At 35.0% G+C, this 21,982-nt stretch overlaps 2 protein-coding genes across 2 annotated transcripts; one reads left to right on the top strand and one right to left on the bottom strand.

Annotated features, from left to right (window-relative positions):
- Positions 1 to 1,247: 1,247 nt before the first annotated feature.
- LOC143621648 (phosphatidylinositol/phosphatidylcholine transfer protein SFH9-like) lies at positions 1,248 to 3,815 on the top strand. The gene is made up of 11 exons (XM_077093007.1): positions 1,248 to 1,448; positions 1,545 to 1,573; positions 2,131 to 2,214; positions 2,296 to 2,349; positions 2,445 to 2,522; positions 2,592 to 2,645; positions 2,733 to 2,792; positions 2,863 to 2,958; positions 3,029 to 3,130; positions 3,222 to 3,302; positions 3,372 to 3,815. The coding sequence occupies exons 1-11, from the start codon at positions 1,394 to 1,396 to the stop codon at positions 3,687 to 3,689; spliced, it is 1,011 nt and encodes a 336-aa protein (XP_076949122.1). The 5' UTR covers positions 1,248 to 1,393; the 3' UTR covers positions 3,690 to 3,815.
- Positions 3,816 to 4,241: 426 nt separating this feature from the next.
- LOC143621657 (WEB family protein At5g55860-like) lies at positions 4,242 to 6,411 on the bottom strand. Its single transcript, XM_077093013.1, has 2 exons — positions 6,226 to 6,411; positions 4,242 to 5,771 (listed from the first exon to the last, which is right to left on the bottom strand). The coding sequence occupies exons 1-2, from the start codon at positions 6,409 to 6,411 to the stop codon at positions 4,242 to 4,244; spliced, it is 1,716 nt and encodes a 571-aa protein (XP_076949128.1).
- Between the last annotated feature and the right edge of the window lie 15,571 nt (positions 6,412 to 21,982).

Below are 21,982 nucleotides of genomic sequence, written 5' to 3'. Positions count from 1 at the left end.
TTATTTGTGGCAGCATAACTAACATCTACCAAACTATACACAAAGAACTGTAATATATTCCATCTTTACATAATTTTGTTTACAACCCATTTTTATCAAACTTTATGGTTCTTGTATGTATATGAATAATAAGAAATATCATAGGTATAATCTAGTAAATAGATTTTGATACGTATAGATGACTTAAGAGCTAGTGTACTTATATTTGGACCAGCTAGACACGTGTAACTCGGTTTAGCCCAAGTTACACACTCATAAGTAACTGATATAAAGAAGTTTTTTAGTTGTTAACTTTTATATGTTTGCCATTGGCCTTCTGGCTCAATGGCATAGGGATGATGGTTAAGGCTTGGGATCCTAGAGTAATTTACATGCTATTCAAAAAAAAAAAAAATACTTTTTTATGTAAAACCCATATTTGATTTGATTAATATGAACGTTTATCCTTCCTATCTAAAACGCATATTTTAATTGAGTAATTTACATGCTAATTAGAAAGTAAATAACATAATTATTCAACCAAATTAAAACTGAATTTGGCTTCACTTGACAAATCTAAATTTAAACCTGTATTTATTTATATAATTAAAAAAACCCAATATTTATATATAAAACAAAAAGGAAAATACAAATTATTTTCACTTATATCGAGCACAGCCGCCGCTATACATACCATAATCTGGATTCTGGGCGTGTAGATTTCGGCAACCTGATTAAGCTATTTATAAAAAGAAATATATAAGAAAATTTTATTTTCACCACTATCTACAATGTGTCATCGCTATGGGTTACCAGAATCTTGGCGGGTAAATATTGACAACCCGCCTAAGTATTATAAGAAAAAAACTTGTATAAATAATATTTTTTACCTATAGCGACGATTGGTCACCGGCCACCATACGATGACCAGACCTAAAAATCTGAGAGACTATATCCCAACGACATGTTGATGCTGAACCATTGACTCGTCGCTATATCCCTAGTAGGTATAGACTCGAATTCTTGTAGTGATTATTCATGCTAATCCGTACAGTTAGTTTTTATGAAGAATGTTACTGAGATAGAATATAGTTGCTTAAAGGGGAAGAAATCCACTGGATTTAGACCGTTAACAATCATAAAATGACTAGACACTAGATAACATATACAAATTGTACGTATATATATCACACCTGTCTTTCTTGACCCTACTTTTAATTAGTACTAAAGAATGGATTCTTTCAACTATACATCTCTATCTTTTTTTTCACAAAGTAAATTAAATGTAGCTAGAGAGAGAGAGAGAGAATTAAAGACATATAAAAGAGTCTCCATCTTTGAAGTAATTTTTTTATTTTTCTTTATAAAACCATCTGATGCACTGTCTTGTTTTGGAACAACTCCAAATAAGCTAATGGGTGGTGTTTTTCATGAAGCAATCAATCAGCTCATGGCCTTAATGGACCAAGGTTTCTGCCTCCCTTTGATTTTACACTCATCTTGTTTGTATATCTAGCAGTTATGATTGTTACTAATCTTTGACGATTCGCGAAAATATTATGCAGTTGATGAACCTCTAAAAAGAACATTTCAGGTATGCAATTTATCTCTCATTTCTTTTCATGTTATTGTTGGCTATGGTGTTCATAATCAGGTTTTGATGGTTTAGATCAATCCATGAGCCTGACTATTAGTAACAGTTTTTTGTCTAAACTGAAACCAAACCAAACTAAATAGTTAACAAGTTGGCTGGCTTTGGTTTGATTTCACGGTCTAGATTTATTGGCGCTTTATAATAAAATGGTTGCATAACGTATGATTCAAAAACAGAAGCGATAACACTCCAACAGTTCAAACTTGAAGACATCTCCTTTTGTCGTATTATTAAGTGAAACTCATTCATAATCCAACTTTAATTACTAAAGAATCAAGTAAAATACAAAAGTTAAATATCCGGTTTGGTTTTTTCTGATCACTTTCAAGTATTAAGCCAAATCAAGCTGTTCAATACGATCTGAAATCCCTAAACCAATTGACCGTGAAACCAAACCAACAACCGGTTTCGATAGATTACAACGGTTAAAACCGAACTATGCACACTCCTATTGTTAGTTGTCGCTAAGTATTATAAGTTGCCTTCTCTATGTGCAGAATGTTCATCAAGGGTATAAAGTGGAAACATTGGAGAGATTTTTAAAAGCAAGGGACGGGAATGTTGCTAGAGCCCACAAGATGGTTCAATCATTTCCCTTTCATTATTAGAATGCTTTATATTCAATACAGTTATTGATGGGATCTCCTTGCATGACTTTACAGTTGTTAGATAGTTTACACTGGAGGCTGGAAAATGGTATAGATGACATTCTATCTGTAAGTATCTTTTACATCAGTATTATGTCATCAATTGTAAAAAAACATATAAACAAAATTAGAAAACTTATATAATTAGTTACAATTCAATGCAGAAACCCATAGTTCCTACAACACTTTATAGAGGAGTGCGCGAATCACAGTTGATAGGAGCGTCTGGTTATACAAGAGAGGTACTTATTTCTCACAAAACTTGATAAGAATGTTTGATCACTAATATATTTGTATGCTGTCTATGGCAGGGCCTTCCGGTCTTTGCTATTGGTGTAGGTCTCAGTACATTCGACAAAGCATCTGTAAGACTTTGATATTGTATTTCTTGTGCTGTGTTATTTTAACAATACCACGATTGTTATGCAATTTTGTTCACATACTTATCTCAGGTCCAGCATTATGTGCAATCACATATTCAAATTAACGAGTACCGAGATCGTGTAATATTGGTGAGGGAACCTTCTATATTGTAGTTTTGTTCATAACAGACTATATATGCTTATACATTATTTGTTGCAGCCTGCTGCAACAAAGAAAACCAGACGGTATATTGGCAAGTGCATAAAGATTTCAGATATGAGCGGTCTGAAACTTTCAGCATTGAACCAAATTAAGGTACGTAAAGGGTTTTAAAAAAAATTATAGTCGCGCATGGTAACTTAACATTATTGTCCAATGACTGCAGCTTGTGACTGCTATCTCTACTATTGATGACCTCAACTATCCTGAGAAAACAATCACATATTATATAGTCAATGTTCCATACGTATTCTCGGCTTGTTGGAAGGTCAGATTCATCCCATGTTAACTTAAAATTCATCATAACTATGAAATATTCATCTTTTTCAGCGTATCATGTCATTATATGTTACTTGCAGGTTGTAAAACCGCTTTTGCATGAGCGGACAAGGTTAAAAGTTCAAGTGTTGCCAGGGTGCGGCCGTGATGAGCTGTTGAAGGTGAATAGAGTTTGTTTAGTGAGATCATATGAATGTAGTGAAGTTTTATTCTTGGTTTACCGTGTGTAGATAATGGACTATTCTGCGCTTCCTCATTTTTGTCGAAGAGAAGGCTCTCGGTCTTCTCGGCGTGATGGTAATAGTAACACAACTGAAGATTGCTTCTCATTGGACCATCCTTTTCATCAACAACTATACAACTACATGAAGAAGCAGCCAGGGATTTGTGAATCAACAAGGCCACTAAAGCGTGGATCTGTGCTTGTTGAAATGCCCTTGGCAGACCTTAAAAAGGCAGAGTTCTGCAGAACCCTTGAATCTGAGTGGAAAAAGTTTCAAAATCAAGATGATCTTTATCGGTTACATGATATCAAAATCAGTGATTAGAGAGTGCTTACTTCTGATATTCATAAGATATGTATTTTGATGTGTTTTCTGATTCCCATAAGAGAAACAGCAAGGAAATCTAGGTATTATTACCATGAGATTGTGCATAGATTGAAATGCTTTCATTTCTCACCCTTTTTAAATAAAGATTTCCATGCATTCTATATATTGTACCTTTATGTAAACTTGTACATACACGCTATATTCACTCGTCGCCACCAAAACAAAAGATGGCAATTCAGGTTTGATCAAATCTGGTGTAATTAGTGATGAACCTATATTTGCTATGTAGGATAGGAGAATTTGATACTTCAAACTTTCACAGAAAAGAACATCTTGTTCTTTGAAATACACTTTTTGTCTTGTCAGACTATTGATTTGGTGTACCCATGAAATAGTTAAATATTAAAATTATAAACATGTCAGAAGGCTATGAAAGTCATAGGAAATCCAAAACCTACATAAATGACGAGGATTTGTTAATTTAAAAAGAGGCCTCAGATGTTTACTTATCTTTCGGCCCTCAAAACTGTTGAGCCGCATTTGTGCGGCTTATGCCCTCCACTTCCTAAGTTCACTTTCTATCGCCTCCTTTGCTGCATCGGCCATTTCAGCTATCTTTAAAGCTTCAGCAAGTTGAATTTCAATATCCTTAGTTTCTTCCTTGCTCCTCTCGAGTTTCTGAAGCGTTTGCCGCTCTTTTTTCTTTATTGTTTCCATCTGAGACAAAGCCGTTGCCACTTTAGCTTCAGCTGCTTTTGCTGCTTCCTCACCTTTCTTGTTTAAAGCTTCATACTCTTGAGCTGTCAGCTTGATCTTATCATCACCAGAACCTTTTGAAGCTCTTTTGCGTATTTGCTCGTTTGCCAGCTCCTCCGCGGCTTTTGCTTTCTCAAGCTCTTTAATAGCAGCCTCCAGCTTCTCTTCTGCTTCTTTGTTACCATTCTCAGAATTTTCTGCTTGTCTTTTAAGTGTGTCTACTTCTTCTTTAACTTGTTGTGCTTCTTTTTTCCCCTTTTCAGCTTCAGCCATTGTTTCTTTTATCTTTACCTCTAGCTCACTGATACTCTTTGTTGCTTTGTTTAGTTCTGTGTTAGCCTCTTCAATTTCTTGTTTAATTTTGTCCAACTCAACTTGTTGTTGCTCGCGTTTTAAGTCATCTCCCCTCAACAAATTTATGTTCTTCTTTGTATTCTCGAGTTCCTGTTTTAGTTTTTCCACCGTAGCTCTAACTGAGGACTCTTCTTGTTTGATCTCTTTAAGTCGTTTCTTCGCTTCTTCCACCTCTAATTTAGAGTTCTCTAAAGTTTCCATATCTGCAACACGAACCTCGCGCAACTGTTCTTCTAAAACATTAATCGCTTCGGTTGTTTCTTCTAGCTTTATTCCTAAAGTCCTAAGTTCTGAAAGTTTGTGTTCTTGTTTCAAAGACTGAATTTGCAATTCTAAATCTTCCTTGGCTTTCTTTCTTGACTCTATGAATGCTTCCTTTTCTTCCATAATACTGAGATGTTCTTCGTGTGCTTTTTCAGAAGCAAGCTGCACGCGATGAAGGGTTTCGCGCATTTCCTCAACTTCTTTAGAGAGTTCAACCATTTTCTGATGGTTTACTTTTGCAGCATGCTGTGCATCTGCAGCCTGTTGAAATGCAGCCAGCTTAGCTTCCAAAGCAGCATCAAAATCTTGTCTGAGGCTAGTGAGTTCTTGCTTGATTGAAATAAGTTCGTTCGCAGATGTTTTATACTGAGTTGTTTCTTTATCTACATCTTCTTTCCATCCATCATTAACTGCTAGGCTTTCGCTTTGGATTTGGCTTTCGCCTAGGGTAGATTTCAGCCTTTCAAGCTTGTTTTCAACAAGTTTTTGTTCTTTAGCCTTTGCAATCTCAATAGTCTCTATCGCCGCATGCTTCCCTTCACTTATCATCTGTAGCTTGTTAGTTAGCTCGTGCAATGCCTTATTCGCCTTTTCAAGGTCAATGTGTGCCTGTGCTTTTGTACTTTCTGCACTTTTTAGTTGCTCTTTGTACTTGTCAAGCTCTTTTAGGGTCCAATGTAGTTGTGTCTCCATCTCCAATACCCTCTGTCAACATGGATATTAAAATCAAAACTACCAATAATATAGACTAGTTTTCTTGGCTAAATGCAGAGCTTTATGTAGAAATGTTTTCTTCAGATGACAATAAGGTGTTCTTTTTGTTGGACTTTAAATGCGAAAAAAGTCAAAGTCGTTATCTAGACAACGTCTTAAACCTTGTAAAAAAATAGTCGAATCGAATTCATCACCGAACTAAAGTCGTTACCTAGTGCATTTGACAATTTTTTTCACTTGAATTCGCAACGTTAGATCGTGACTTTAGCTTTTTATTTAATTTAAAGTCGCTATCTTAGACTGCAACCTCTTTTTTTCATTCAAATTCATGATCTTAGATAACGAGTGATTCAAATTTGAAGTCTAAGCCAAAAAAACCCATCTCTTGGTCATCTTGGGTTAAAAATAACCCAATTTTGGAAAAAGATCCTGAAAGTGTACATACCCCTTCACCGGTTTTTGATGCTTCTCCAAATAAATTGACAGCTGCTTTAACAGACTGGATAGGTGCCCGCGTATCGATCTCACCAACGGATGCAGTTGGTGAACCGGATGCAGAGGTTGAACCGCCTGCAGGTGGAGTCGGAGAACTTGCCACATTTTGGCGTGTTCTTCCTTGAAAGTTGAACATTGTCTCTTTTTATATATGTCCACCCTTCGATACATATGAATAAAAGTAACGTATATTAAAAATCACAACCAGAAACCAACCATTAACAATTTCTGTTGCAAAACCAGTGTGTTTCACATATGAAACAAATTAAGCATTCCCTCAAATGCTCTAACAATAAAAATGTATGTACCTCAACGATGGGTTGTCTTTCTAATCTAACCTTCCATGTCAAGTGTGTCGGTTTCGCCTTCAGTTTTGTTTTACGTGTGATACCCTGAAGAAAACAAAAAAAATTGACACTCATGTTTTTGTGGGAAAACGCTCAGAATTTTGTTTTTGATCAGGGTGAGTGAGAGAAAGAATTGTTTGTTACTAAATTTAGAAACTCAGTCATCCATTCAAACGTATCTATTAATAAGGTTTAGGAGACATTCTCGGATATATTCATGGTTAGAAACACACCTTATGGTTAGAAAATAAAAATAATCCAACCTGGTGGCCACGCTTTATTTGACTCTTATTTTTAGGTGGCGAAACAAAACAATACCTTGGTAAACTACCGTAGGAAAAATAACATCTCATTTGTGACAAGTGACCAACAAAATTCATAGGCATTGTAAGACGATCCAAAATGATCGTTTCCGACGGTTTACCAAAGAAATCTTTAGTGATGCCGTACCGACAGGCATTTTTACCGGCAAACCATTTTACCGATGGATTTTATGTATTATTGAAAGAATCATAGTCCATAACTCATTGATATTAATTTAATTAAATAATTTAAGTTTATTGAAATTTTAGAAAAATAAAAATAATTATAGCTTTGGAAATTAAAATTTTAGAATATGATATAAAGTAAACAAATAAAATTTTAATTGCAATACAATTACATACAAGATCGCATCAATTCTAGATATATCGTAGAGTATAAATTCAACTATAATATCGTCTTTAAGGATCTCTCAAACCATGATCGTAATCATCAATAAAGCACAACTATGCATCCATTTTTAATATCTTAATGTCTTCAAGCTTGATTTTTTTTTTCGCTTGTGTCGATCTATAAAGTTGTTTTTTTATTATGTCATCCAACTCCCTAACATTAACAAACTCCGTTCACCAATGCGGTCTTCTCATTTGGAAAAAGGATTTTTCAGCTTTGCAAACTCTCGGTGAAATGAACACAAGATCTGACAATATATATTTCACATAAACAAAGCCAGTGCCATCTACAAATCAATATAAATAATCAGACCAAGTTCTATAAACTATGTAAAAGTTGTAAAAAATAGTAAAAAATTAAATCCCAAAAACTACATGTAACAAAATCAATCCCATTTGTTGACCCTTGTATTTTCTTAACCTCTTATGACTTTTATCATTAGATTACATTGCTCTAAAGAATTTTCTAAAATATAAAAATGTTAGGAACAAAGCAGCGCAACGGAACAACACATAAATGAGCAAACACGATTAAACACTCAGAAACTAGAAAATATAAACGATAAACACGACACAAGAATTTTACGTGGTTCGGTCCCAGCGGATGACCTACATCCACGGGCTGCAATTAGGTTATTTCATTGATTATGTGCTGTAACGTCCGTAAATTTCCGACAAAAGGTTTAACCTTGTAGTGTTGTGTGTACCTTTCGGGCTTGACCCGGCATTCTTCCGAGAGCTCCTTGCCACCCTCGTAAACGTATTTTACTTAACTTTTCTTACAAGTTCAACGATTAATAAAGTGGAGGGGCCAGAATGTTATTTTGTTATTATATTTTATATATAAAAAACACTAAACCCTAACCCATCACCGATCGCCCCCCCCCCCCCCTCTCTTCTCGATTTCCGTGCAAGACCAGCCTGTTTCCGGCCATCCACATTTAAATTCCAGGTCAGTTCTATCTTAGTATAACTCTTTTTCACCATTAAACCCTTTGTTGAACACGTTAGGGTTGAGTTTTGATTATAACAATTTCTGACAGATTCGTACTCGTTTATTGTTCGGTCTGTAACTCGATGAAAATATATTGATTTTGATCGATTCTTGTTTCTATGATGTTCTACTTTGAGTCTAGTTTCCAGAAAGGTATAATAAGTAATTTTTGGACAAGATTTGAATGCTTTTTATGATTTTATAAGATCGAGTGTCAAAGCTGATGTGGGATGACGGATTCTGGTCTGTCTTCCCGGCATCATAACTCTTTTTTGACAAGTCCAAATTGGTTGGTTCCACTACTGGAAGTTAGTATTTTGAGTTAGGAACCAAACCCACTTAGAATCGTTTAATTTGGCTGGGTAATGATTTTTATACAAATAAAACCATTTTGTTGCGCACTGAAATAGCTGCACATACCTTTCTGTGTTAGAGGAATTTTTATGATTTTTTTGTCCACTAGAAAATTTAATAAAAATATTTTTATAAACTTAAGATATTTATGCAACTCTGGTAAAAATTTAATAATTTAATTCCATGTTTTTTCTATGTAATAAAATACATCTTTGCATGCTAAAATCTGGATGTTATATTCGTTATTGATCGATAAGTTCGTTTTAGGCTTAACCGGTGGCTGCCCTTTCTCGCATCTTTTGGGGCTGTTATAATTGAAGTTCGTGCTCCATCAACTTCTTAGGTATGTCTAGTGTAATATACTTTAGTATCATGAGTTTTGGCATTCGTTAGATTGGTCAACTATTGATGAAGTGAAAACTAGGTTTCGGTTGTCTAGTTTGTCAATTGTTGCGTCTAGCGCGTGGTTTGACGGAATTGACAACCAATTCGGATGTTGTGAGCCTCGGTATGATTTGTTAGCTATGAAAAACTATATTTTTATGTTATTGGGGCTGAATTGGTTATCGGTTACTCAAACGGGTCGGTACGGTGAAAATTCGCATTTATTGGTATTTTGTGCATCGTGCTTGCGAATTACCGACCCATCCAAATCGTGTAGCATCGTGTCGACTTGTTGGCTGTGATTTTACTAAATTTGGTCCACACGGGGCTGAGTCGGTATCTAAGTGCATAAACAACCCGTTAACGCGCGTATTTGATAAAGTCAACAACTTTCGGGGGTAAATTGGGAACCCTTTGTCCCCGGGATTAACTAAGGGTGGTTTTGGTAAATACATGGCCTCGGGGGCTGATGTAATTGAATTTTGTAATGTGAAGGCTTTAGGTCAATCAAATCATGTTAGAACGGCTCATAGGATAAACGAGTCGGTACGTTTAGTTAGTAATCTTTGTGTGCAATCCGACAGGCTTATAAACTGTGGATCGGCTTTGAAGTTCTCAAACTCTTTGGTGTTTGTGTGGCTCGTTTCAGGTGAGTTCATGATGCCCTTTTTACTCTTTTTACTTTTGAGCTAGCATGCACACCTAAGTGTTTTCTTACATGATGAAATGTTTTAAACGGATGTATATAGGCTTGCTAGTATATGGTAGGCCTTGGGATGTTAAAATATATATATATATATATATATATATATATATATATATATATATATATATATATACATTATTGTTTGGCCTCTATTTGGCGATGTTGTAGTCGTCTCGACTACTGAATGTTGTGTATGCCTACTTTGTGTTTGCATACGAATGGTTGGTGATCTTGGCCGGGCCAAACTATACGACTCAGGTTCTTAAATCCTGTGGCGGGCCCTGAAAAGCCCGTGAGGGGGGAGGCTCGTGTGGCATGATCATCATCGGATGTTACGTGTTTGGGTTGTACGTGTGCTCGACTCTGAATGTTATACGTGGATGTTATATATATATATATATATATATATATATTGTTATATATATAGGGATGTTACGTGTTTGGGTTGTACGTGTGCTTGACCCTGATATTATTTGGGTGGTATTTATAGGGATGTAAATATATGGATGTATATAGATGTCTAAGTATGAATACTTAGTGTTGATGATCGCCTAACTGTTCGTATCCCGTATTATATTTTAGACTCTTGGAATGTTTTATAATCCCGTTTTTATACTTAAACCCTTGGAATGATTTATTTAAATGTCTATTATTAATACTTGAACTCACTCAGCTTAAGCGGACTTTGTGTGTATGTTAGTATGAGTTTCAGGTTTAGAGGAGGATGCTTACTGCTTGGACATGCTCGAGACTACTTGGACGGTTAAAGGCATAACTAGTCGGAGATTAATACGCAAACTGTTTTCTTTTCATTTATTACTTTAAACATTTAAATTATGGTTTTGGGAACTTGGTTTTAGTACTTGTGATTTTCCGCTGTTTAGCACTCTGAAACGATTTTAATAAGGTGAAATTGTTTAACTTTAAATTTCTGAGAATTTTTGGATATGATTACCAACTGTAGGATTCCCGGGATTCGGGGTCTTACATGTGCAAAGATTACAATTATATCACATATACAGAGAATATATTTGGTTTCTTAGCTTGGGCCCAAGAAACCTAACATGGGCCAAAACCAGGCCCAAGATCTCTAAACCTTCACATATCCTAACAATCTCCCACTTGAAGGTTTTGCACAAACTGCAACAACCATCCAAACAAAACCATGTACCCAGTAACTCTAGTATTCTTTAATAACATAAATCACCAAGCCTCTAGTTCCAAGAACAAGATAAAACTTCTACAACGGAAGTTCTCCCAAGCGCTCGGTTCCCCATGAACAAACAAAGATTTCAACAATCTAATCTACCTAGTTACAGCGGCCGACCTTTGCATCAGTTACCCCAAAGGCCCATTGAAGCGCCCCAGCTCCAATATGGTCATCACAAACCCAATCATGGCAAAACCCACCAATAGCTCATCTTCAATCTCAACCGGCACCTACTTACTCACACAACTGACACCTACTTACTCACAGGAGAAAGAACACTCTTAATTTAGCAAGCACCAAGGAGATAATTTCCATTCGAAATTCTGGTCTCATAACCCAACGTCACCGTGTAACAGTGCCAGAACACCCCGTGATCCCACTATTACCAAATCCCCTTCAAGGTTTAAACCTCCGAATACGCTCAAGCTGGCATCCACGTGGCTCAAGGATTCATGCTTGCAATACGAACCCGCTTAACTTTACCCGATGCAGCGAGCTAAGACTTTTACAATTAGAGAAAAGTCTTCAGTAACAAACTCACTGATGCTTCATTGATGCAGGTAACAAGAAAATGAAGCAAAATAGATTCTCAAAGAAAAGATTCTTCACTGCTTCCACTAAGTCGCAATGCATCACCTTCGACACATTCTCAATAGCAGATGTTACCATCTATTGATATTGACTCTACAGAATGTCCCACACTTTCATGCATCCCTACCAAGTCTAACTATGCCCAGGTCCCATAGTCCCTGTTATCCCAACCCATGTCAAAACAACACCCATAAGTCGAATCTCCATTCTTACTTCCCCAGAAAAAACTTCACCTTGTACATATAGAAAGTTCCCTCAAATGTGAAACCACTTATCAACATCGAACAAGAATAACTTCATAGTTCCAGACCAGTTAATAGGCAAACAGTTATAACAGCAGTTGAGCTTTCATGGACAGCAAGCTGTACCAACGGTTCTATGACCGTACACACGATCAGTCAACGCAACCCCTAACCGAAAGATCATCGTAACGACCAATGGTTCACATGACTTGACACTTGACGTAGGTTGTCGCGGTCTACTCAAACAATTTATTTTAATAACTTAAATACCTAAACGAGTACGGGTAAGTAAGGTTGTCTCCACAGGGACTCAAGGAAAGTTTAAGTTTATAATTTTTAACTAATTAATTAACCTAAGCGGACAGACGATGTCAAGCAGTTTTGAAAGGATTAAGTATTAAAACTAAAACGATTACTTTTAAGATTTGAAAACTATATTAATAAAAGATGTTCACTCTAGGTTCGGGTAATGCGACATTCAACTTAATCATAGATTCAGCTGACTTGATTGCGCAGTAATTACTAGACCTATTAGTTTGATTGTGATGACAAACGATAACTTAGCCGGATGGTTGACACAATTGAACTCGATCTACCCAAGTACCAATTTATGTTTTTTTGACAACCAATTAAATAGCAATAACCGATGATTATTAATTCAATGACACAAGAGCCTAACCCTAAGTGTTGATGAAAAAAACCAAATAAGTGATGTACTAATCGATAATCGAAAACATAAATTGTTTAAACAACCAAGCAATAATATAATAAGGTCAAATTAATAAACTTAATCAAATCCTTAGTCATGATGCTCAATGAATCTGATCATAAGTTAAAACACAAAAACCCTAGCCTAGAATAAACAAACGAACATAGCCTAGCATCGGTATTACGCTAAAATCACATATGTAGACGAACATGCAATCACAATACGAACCGGAAGCATTGGGATGGTCGGAAGTTGATCTTGGGTCTCTCTTTGGCCTATTGACATAATGATATGACGAATGGAGGCTTAGATGTGTTTATATAGTGATTAGGGTTAATTTTCTTCGATTTAAGGTGGTTCACGTTGTGCGAACGGTAAATGGGTCTGTCCTTCGCGTAGCGCGAAGGACAAAATAGTCGAGCTAATAATCTAGCTGGTTCGTGTAGCGCGAACCAAGATCTCCAGTCCTTCGCGTCGCACGAAGTATAAAAACATCATACCAACTTATTTTCTTTTCTTTATTCTGCCTCGTGATACGTGCAATCCCATTCGCGCACTTCTAAGCCTTCATTCCAAGCTCGTAAATCAACAACGTCCAATGTCCTGAAATACATAAAGATGCTTTAAGTACCAATAGTCATTCATTTATTTATCTAAATTTAACTAATTAATATACTATAATACCGAACTTTTACCCAATCATCACATCCCCACACTTATCCTTCTTTGTCCCGAAAAAGACTTTGCAATGGAATCAGAATTAGAGATTATTTTTACAAAATACTTTTAGGTTATCTTAATTAAGTATGGAGAACACAAAAACCACGACTGCCGATATTGTTGTCGACTTAAACCCATGCCTCAATACTTACCGGGAAAAATAAGGTGTCACACTTTTATTAATTCATATAATTAATGTCACACCCCGGCTTAGAGCCTTAGCGTATGACCCATAGTTGGTACATGTTTTACAAATACATCAGAGTTAAGTCCTTTTAGCGGATGTCTTTTGAATAAAATATTAATATTGAAAATTTGGGATTCAATACCGGTTAAATATTTCAAATACCCGTCATTTGAAAGTATCATTCTATATAATATTTTGAATATAATTTTTGAGCCATCAGATAACGTCTAATGACTATATCACGAATCTACTTATCTGTCTTGTTTGTGTGTTCTAACCTCTACTGTTTTCCTGAAATGTGGGGAAAATACGTCAGCTATATGCTGGTGAATAACACTAACTCAATAAAAGGTTTTCATAATTCATCATAACATAATTAAATTCATTAATACAAAATCAACTTCGTTATGACATAACACCAATAGCGTTCAATGACTCAGTGGGTCTCTTCCCATCTCATCGGAACTAAAAATACCCATAGACCACATAATCGGACTTCACTAGCCCTAGAGACTGTCACTTGCCTCATGGTCAGTATGTTTGTAGTGTGCCCACTACAACTCATATATGTAAGGATTCGGACACATGCGTATTTTAGTCTGAATGTTTAGTACTACCTTGTATCAATACGATTTAGAGGATTTGAACCAACCCTCATGTAAATACTTTTATAATTCTTTAGATATGGATAACCGTCAATAAGCTAAAAGAGTAAACATTTAATAAACATAGAGGATTCGTACCAACCCTCATATAAAATCTTTTCTAGCTCTTTACATATGGATAACACTCCATAATCTAAAAGAGTAAATATCTTTTATAAAGACCATACATAGACATATTCACGTCGTAAAGAAACTTTAAACATATTAAGCATATTCACGCTATTAAAAAGGTTGGACGTATTCACCTTTCTTCTTGATCAGTGTATCTTACTAATTTATGCTTTCTTGCCATCTCGAACTATAGTACGAGAATAACCTTTGTATAAATATCTAGATCAATGATCTAGCTTCAGACCTATAGTCTGTTTCGTAGAGCTTTAACCTTGAAAAATCATTTGTTTCTATAAAACATTTGGACCTTTAGTCCCTTTGTCTATTCATCAATCATATACTATGTTTCTTCTTCAGAAAGACACATCTCTATTGGGTTTCTTCTTCAAGAAGAAACGTTAATTTAACTATAACCTTTGCATATATTTCTTAATCATAAAGAAAAATTATTATGTTCCTTACGTTTCTAAATCATAAAGAAACAATACTTTGACTATAACCTTTGATTATGAAAAGTTATATTATGCTTAAATGTGATCAAGGTTCGGGCTGTGCCCCCAACTATGGTCTAAGCCATTAAAATAATATAATAAAATAATATTTAAGCGGAACCCCTAACTCGCATGGGTATTCAGAGTTAGATGCCTAAGATTGATCAAGCAGCACTTCAACACTCTATCGCGTTCTAGAGCTTAAAACGTCAGAGCTTCGGAGCTTGGCACGTTCCATGAGGTCGGCACGCTACCCGAGGAAGACTTGTGAAAGTGGTGTGTGACTGTGTGAGTTAGACAAGCCATGAACCCTCCTATTTATAGTAGATTTTGAACCTCTTCGCGTTGCGCGAAGGACTCTTTGCGTCTCGGGAACCGCCATAAAGTTGGCTGAGTCATCAAGCGTGTTGCCACATGGCACCACGTGTTGCCACTTGTCTACATGTGTCAAGCATGCAGATCATATTACTTCGCATATCGTGAAGACTTGAGACCTAATCCTTCGCGTCGCGCGAAGGAAGGAATTTCATATTTTCACTTTCAGTCCTTCTACAATCCAAAAATACTAAAGCGGCCCTTATGCGGCGATGCGAGCGTGCGAAGTGCAAAGTGCGCCATCAAAGCCGCATTCCGCACATCGCCTGAGTCCGAGTCCGAGTCCGTGCGTGTGCACGTCAGGTGCTTCACACCCTCTGCTTGAACTATGGAGAGTGGTTAGCCACATAAGAGTATTACTATGCAAACTTTCTTCCTTATAATGAGCTTCCATTTTCTTTCCGCCTTCCCTGTGGGATAAACTTCTTATTTATACCCATGTGGGATACTTCCATTTTCTTCATTCTTTTCATGTGGGATTGATATTTCTTTTCTCCTTAATATAAGATGCCATATTTCCTTATTTCATTTCTTTCCCATTACTTGTCTTAAGAATATATTTTTTATTTAATTTATTTTTGATCCCTTAACTTTCAAAATTCACATCTTTGGCCGAAAATAAATATGGGATTTTCCGGGATGTTACATCCTCCCCACCTTGAAATGAATCTCGTCATCGAGATTCCCTGTCTTAGGTGTGGATGTTCTTTATGATTAGATTTCCTCTAATCTAATTCTCAAGTTTTACTATCAATACTGAATAATTGAAAGTTCGAATATGTTACTAACTTTACATCTCATATAATGTAATCAGTAAATAGTTCAAAACATCATAAGTGATTGTAAATTATTAAACATAGTGATTAGTTGTGTTTAATTATTTACCTTACTTTTTGTATTCTAAACATTTACTGATGTTAGCTATATTATTTCCTGGATCAATCTATCAAATCTATTCCATCTCTGATCCCAATCAATGCCTTTTTACTTTTACTCAATTATTAAAATATGCTTTCATATTTTTTTTTAAAAATATTTTCGAGTTCTTTTTGTTTAACTTTTTGATCAACTATAGTTGATGTTCTATCAGCTGTATTTTCTTACATGTCTTTTGGTTGGGTAACATTTTCTTTCAATGATACACTACTATCCTTGTATATTTTCATATCTCATGTCCTTTAATTTATCTTTTTCTTTCTCGTTTTCTTTCGAGATGATAAATTAAACTAACATGATATCTGTTCTGAGTGTTGGAAAATCTTTTCAGATTTGGATACTCGATTATAATGAATACGAGCATTCTAGAGTATTGACACAATATGTATGCAAATATTTCATTTATAACTTATGCAGTTAAAAAAAACCTTTTTCAAAATTTCTCGTTTTAACAACAGGTTATAACTAGCTATCTGACATTCCATTGATATAATCATGTTTGTTCTTTTTCCTTGATTGCTGTCAGATATCTTTGATTTTCTTCTGACACTAATGACTTATCATACGTCATCCTTAATTAACCTTTCGTTTCAGGCAATCTTGTCTAAAAGTGGCCTCTTTTTCCACATATGAAACTTCTTGTTTATTTCTACATTATTTGAGTGCACTGCTCTATTGCAATATGCATACTTATTTGTTTCTTTTAGTTGGCACTTTCCGAAATGTTTTCTTCCACAAGTTTTACAGATAATCTTGGGAGTATCTTTTTATTCTTAAAATCTTTCTTAATTTCTAAATTTCTTTTTCTTCCTCTTAATTTCTTACCATACTGTTAATTAAACATCTGGCTATTTTCATTGCCGATTCAATAGTTTGTGACATATTTGATCTTTCCAAGTTTCTTATTTATCTTCGTATCCCATATATATATATATATATATATATATATATATATATATATATATATATATATATATATATATATATATATATATATATATATATATATATATATATATAAATCTAGTTACCTTATTATATTCCGGAGTAACTAGATGTGAAACTAATTGGTAATATTCAAGGAATTTAATATTATATTCTCTGAAATTTGTACTAAAAATCTTAAGATTCTAGGTTTAAACCTGATCAATCTCGTATAATGGACAAAATTTATTTAGAATATGCTCTTTGAGCATTTCCTTGTTTGGATTGCAGATTGTTTCTCTACCCATATCTTGAATCAAGGTATTCTGCTATTCAAGGGTTTCACTTTTAAACATTTGTGAAGAATGTTGGATGGTATCTTCACTTGTATACTTAATAATGAAGACAGTTACTTATTGTTTTTTTTTTCTAGTCATCTTATAATGACTATACCATTATTATATAATATTCTTTTAGGATTATAAGCCTAAATATTTTTAAATCTGCATTCCTTTTGGAACTCTAATTTCTTACGGGTTTCGTTTCCTAAATTATTATTAGACGTAAAGCTATCCTAAGATTCTTTGTTTCTTGAACAAACAGTCTTTCTTTGACTGGCTTTGACTTGCAAAATGTTCTTGATTACTTCAAGAATTGGAGTCATAGCTTTATCTTTTTGAATTTCATCTCTATATTGGGTGGAAATTTCCTTGTTTTCATTATTAACACTCTCCTTACTTCTAACTTTATTGGAAGGATTGTTCTTAGAGTTTGCACTTTCTTTTCTTGTCATACTATAGAAAAATTTTAAAGATAAGTTCAATATTCGGGAAACATATCTTTTATTTATTATTTTGTAGTTATAAGAGTGCGCAACATTGCTACACTTATATCTAACTACTATGTTTCCTTATTATTTATTTCTTCCAGCGAATAATCAATTTCATGATTTTTGTTGTCCTTAATATTCTTATCTTTCCTTCTCTTTTTCCTTTCTTTCACCTTTATTTCTTTCTTAAGCATTACTTTGGCTAATTTCATAATCATCTTTGGTATTATATATTCCTTCTAAGGAATTATATTCCGTATTCAATCATTCAAGGATTATTGAATATTTAAAATATCCTTGTCCCTAAGGATTTTCTTTCGGATAGGTCATGACTTCTTGTTCTTTTAACATTATAGATTTCTTGGATCTACTCGATCCTACTCCATGCATCTTCTAATTCGGAATAATCTCAGCTAATATGATATTTGAAGGAATCTGAGTTTTCCTCCCATGTTGTCAGAATCTTCCTTACTAGATACAGGGATTGAGAGTAAAGCCGTCCCCATACATTCTTGTCCTTTTTCCCAACGAAGGTTAAAATGATCCTCGACTAGATTGACGATCGGACATCTGTGCGATGATACATTAAGGATAGGTGTATGTTCCTATCTTATCCATATTTTGTACTATTATATCTTATCAGTAGCAATTTATTCAATAATGGCATTTTAGATACTTTTAATCAGGTAAATAATTTGCTAGAACCAATATATCCAAATAATAAGATTTAATCTTATCCGTAGCATTTTTAATCATTCCATCATTGTCTCCTTTTGATATTATCAATTGAATATCTAATGATTTCACCATAACTTATTTCCGATCAAAGCCTAGGTATAATTAAATACCAAATTCGCTAAGATCGATGGCTCTGATACCAACCTGTCACACCCTGGCTTAGAGCCTAGGCATATGACCCATAGTTGGTACCTGTTTTACAAATACATCAGAGTTAAGTTCTTTTGGCGGAAGTCTTTTGAATAAAATATTATTATATTGAAAATTTGGGATTCAATAGCCGTTAAATATTTCAAATACCTGTCATTTGAAAGTATCAATCTTTATAATATTTTGAATAAAATTTCTAATCTATCAAATAACGTCTAATGACTATAACACCAATCTTTTTATCTGTCTTGTTTGTCTGTTCTAACCTCTACTGTTTTCCAGAAATGTGGGGAAAATACGTCAGCTATATGCTGGTGAATAACGCTGACTCAATAAAAGGTTTTCATAATTCATCATAACATAATCATATCATCAATACAAAATCAACTTCGTTATGACACAACACCAATAGCGTTCAACGACTCAGTGGGTCTCGTCCCATCTCATCGGAACTAAAAATACCCATAGACCACATAATCGGACTTCACTCGCCCTAGAGACAGTCACTTGCCTCATGGTCAGTATGTTTGCAGTATGCCCACTACAACTCATATATGTAAGGATCCAAACACATGTTTATTTTAGTCCGAGTGTTTAGTACTACCTTGTATCAAAACGTTTTAGAGAATTTGAACCAACCCTCATGTAAATACTTTTATAATTCATTACATATGGATAACGTCCATAATCTAAAAGAGTAAACATTTCATAAACATAGAGGATTCGTACCTACCCTCATATAAAATCTTTTCTAACTATTTACATATGGATAACCCTCCATAATCTAAAAGAGTAAATTTCTTTTATAAAGACCATACATAGACGTATTCACGTCGTAAAGAAACTTTAAACGTATTAAGCGTATTCACGCTATTAAAAAGGTTGGACGTATTAACCTTTGTTCTTGATCAGTGTGTCTTACTAATTTATGCTTTCATGCCATGTCGAACCTATAGTACGAGAATAACTTTTGTATAAATATTTAGATCAATGATCTAGCTTCAGACTTATAGTCTGTTTCCTATAGCTTTAACCTTGTCAAATCATTTGTTTCTATAAAACATTTGGACCATAGTCCCTTTGTCTATTCATCTATCATATACTATGTTTTTTCTTCAGGAAGAAACATCTATATTGGGTTTCTTCTTCTAGAACAAACGTTAATTTTACTTTAACCTGTGCATATATTTCTTAATCATAAAGAAATATTATTTTTGTTCCTTTCGTTTCTAAATCATAAAGAAACAATACTTTGACTATAACCTTTGCTTATGAAAAGTTATATTATGCTTAACTGTGATCAAGGTTCGGGCTTACCCCCGACTATGGTCTAAGCCATTAAAATAATATAATAAAATAATACTTAAGCGGAACCCCTACCTCACACGGGTATTCAGAGTTAGATGCCTAAGATTGATCGAGCAACACTTCTACTCTCTATCGCGCTCTAGAGCTTAAGACGTCAGAGCTTCGGAGTTTGGCACGTTCCACGAGGTCGGCACGCTTCCCGAGGCAAAACATGTGAAATTGGTGTGTGACTGTGTGAGATGGACAAGCCGTGAACCCTCCTATTTATAGCAGACTTTTGACTTCTTCGCGTCGCGTGAAGGACCCTTTGCGTCGTGCGAACCGCCATAAATTTGGCTGTGTCATCAAGTGTGTTGCCACGTGTCTACATGTGTCACGCATGCAGATCAGACTACTTCGCGTAGCACGAAGACTTGAGACCTAATCCTTCGCTTCGCGCGAAGGAAGGAATTTCATATTTTCAATTTCAGTCCTTGTACCATCCAAAAATACTAAAACGGACCTTGGCAATGCGAGCTTGCGAAGTGCAAAGTGCGCCATGAAAATGCCACATTATGCCCATCGTCCGAGTCCGAGTCCGTGCGCGTGCACATCGGTTGCTTCGCACCCTCCGCTAGGACTATGGATAGTGGTTAGCCACATAAGAGTATTACTATGCAAACTTTCTTCTTTATAATGAGCTTCCATTTTCTTTCCTCCTTCCACGTGGGATAAACTTCTTATTTATACCCATGTGGGATCTTCCATTTTCTTCCTTCTTTCCATGTGGGATGGATTTTTCTTATCTCCTTAACATAAGATGCCATATTTTCTTATTTCATTTCATTTCCATTAATTGTCTTGAGAATATATTTTTTATTTTATTTTATTTTTTGATCCCTTAACTTTCAAAATTTACATCTTTGGCCCAAAATAAATATGGGATTTTCCGGGATGTTACAATTAATATGGAACCCACACTTCAAAGCCCTGAAGCTGCCTTACCATGCTTCATTATGGTTTTACCGAAACAGACCACCCCAACTTGACTTAAACTTTAAGATTAGACGATCAAAGTTTTACACAATTTGTAAAATTTTTAAGCCCATATGTAACAGCTAAGATAATCATGGATATTTTATCGAACCAAACCTAAACTTAAGCATCAAAGTCCACCAAAATGGCCATTAGATACAATTAAGTTGCAAATAAGTAACTAACTAGCAAATAGTCCCCACTACATGACATACCCCCGTTATCAAGCAATACCCCAAAATCCATCTTCATAGGTACACGAATTCATTTGTAGGGCTTACATCTGATGTGTCTTGTGTTGTCTGTTTCTTAATGTTAATAAGATGCAAGCACAGGGACCCCATATGACTAACATCGTGGATGATCAAGTCAGTAGTGTGTTTGTACTTTTAAAGCATGTAGTGATCATGTTTAATGACTTATGATTTGGCAGATAAGCTGCAGGTTTGCTCTTTTTAAGCGTTTTAATATCCATAATTCCACTTAGAAATTATGCATACCCAGATGATAAACCGCATACAGACCCATGGTCTCCGAACCCCGGAGCATCCCATCAATACAGGATTTAAGGCTATAAAACCATACGCCTATGAAATGTTTATCACTTAAAGTAGTAGTATTTTTATTTAGGTTTATATCACAAGCCATCTAGCATACTCTAACGTTAAGCCTATCCAAGCATTGTACAATTGTCTATCCATATTTAAAAATTTATTTTAGTGCAAATCTAACAAAAGACTTGAGTATGTCCTAATCTTTCATTCCAGTCCTTACACAGGCTTAGCTAAGCAAACAAAACCCTGATGGTGTTTCCTACTAAAATCAAGCAATTTTAAGGTTCAATTAAGTCAACAACCAAATCATCCTTTCATTCTTAAAGCCTAGCCTACCGATACACCCCAAATTAAGTGCATTCCCGTTTTATTATCTCATATTATATAATAATTTTGAAAAACAATCCCCGATTTGGCTATCATTTTCCATTTTATTTTGCAAAAAGTCTTAATTC

Source organism: Bidens hawaiensis, unplaced genomic scaffold (genome assembly GCF_021521415.1).
Source record: "Bidens hawaiensis isolate Kalapana, Puna unplaced genomic scaffold, B.hawaiensis_p1.1 tig00002924_1, whole genome shotgun sequence".
NCBI lineage: Eukaryota > Viridiplantae > Streptophyta > Magnoliopsida > Asterales > Asteraceae > Bidens > Bidens hawaiensis.
This window is presented reverse-complemented; position numbering and strand designations above follow the sequence as displayed.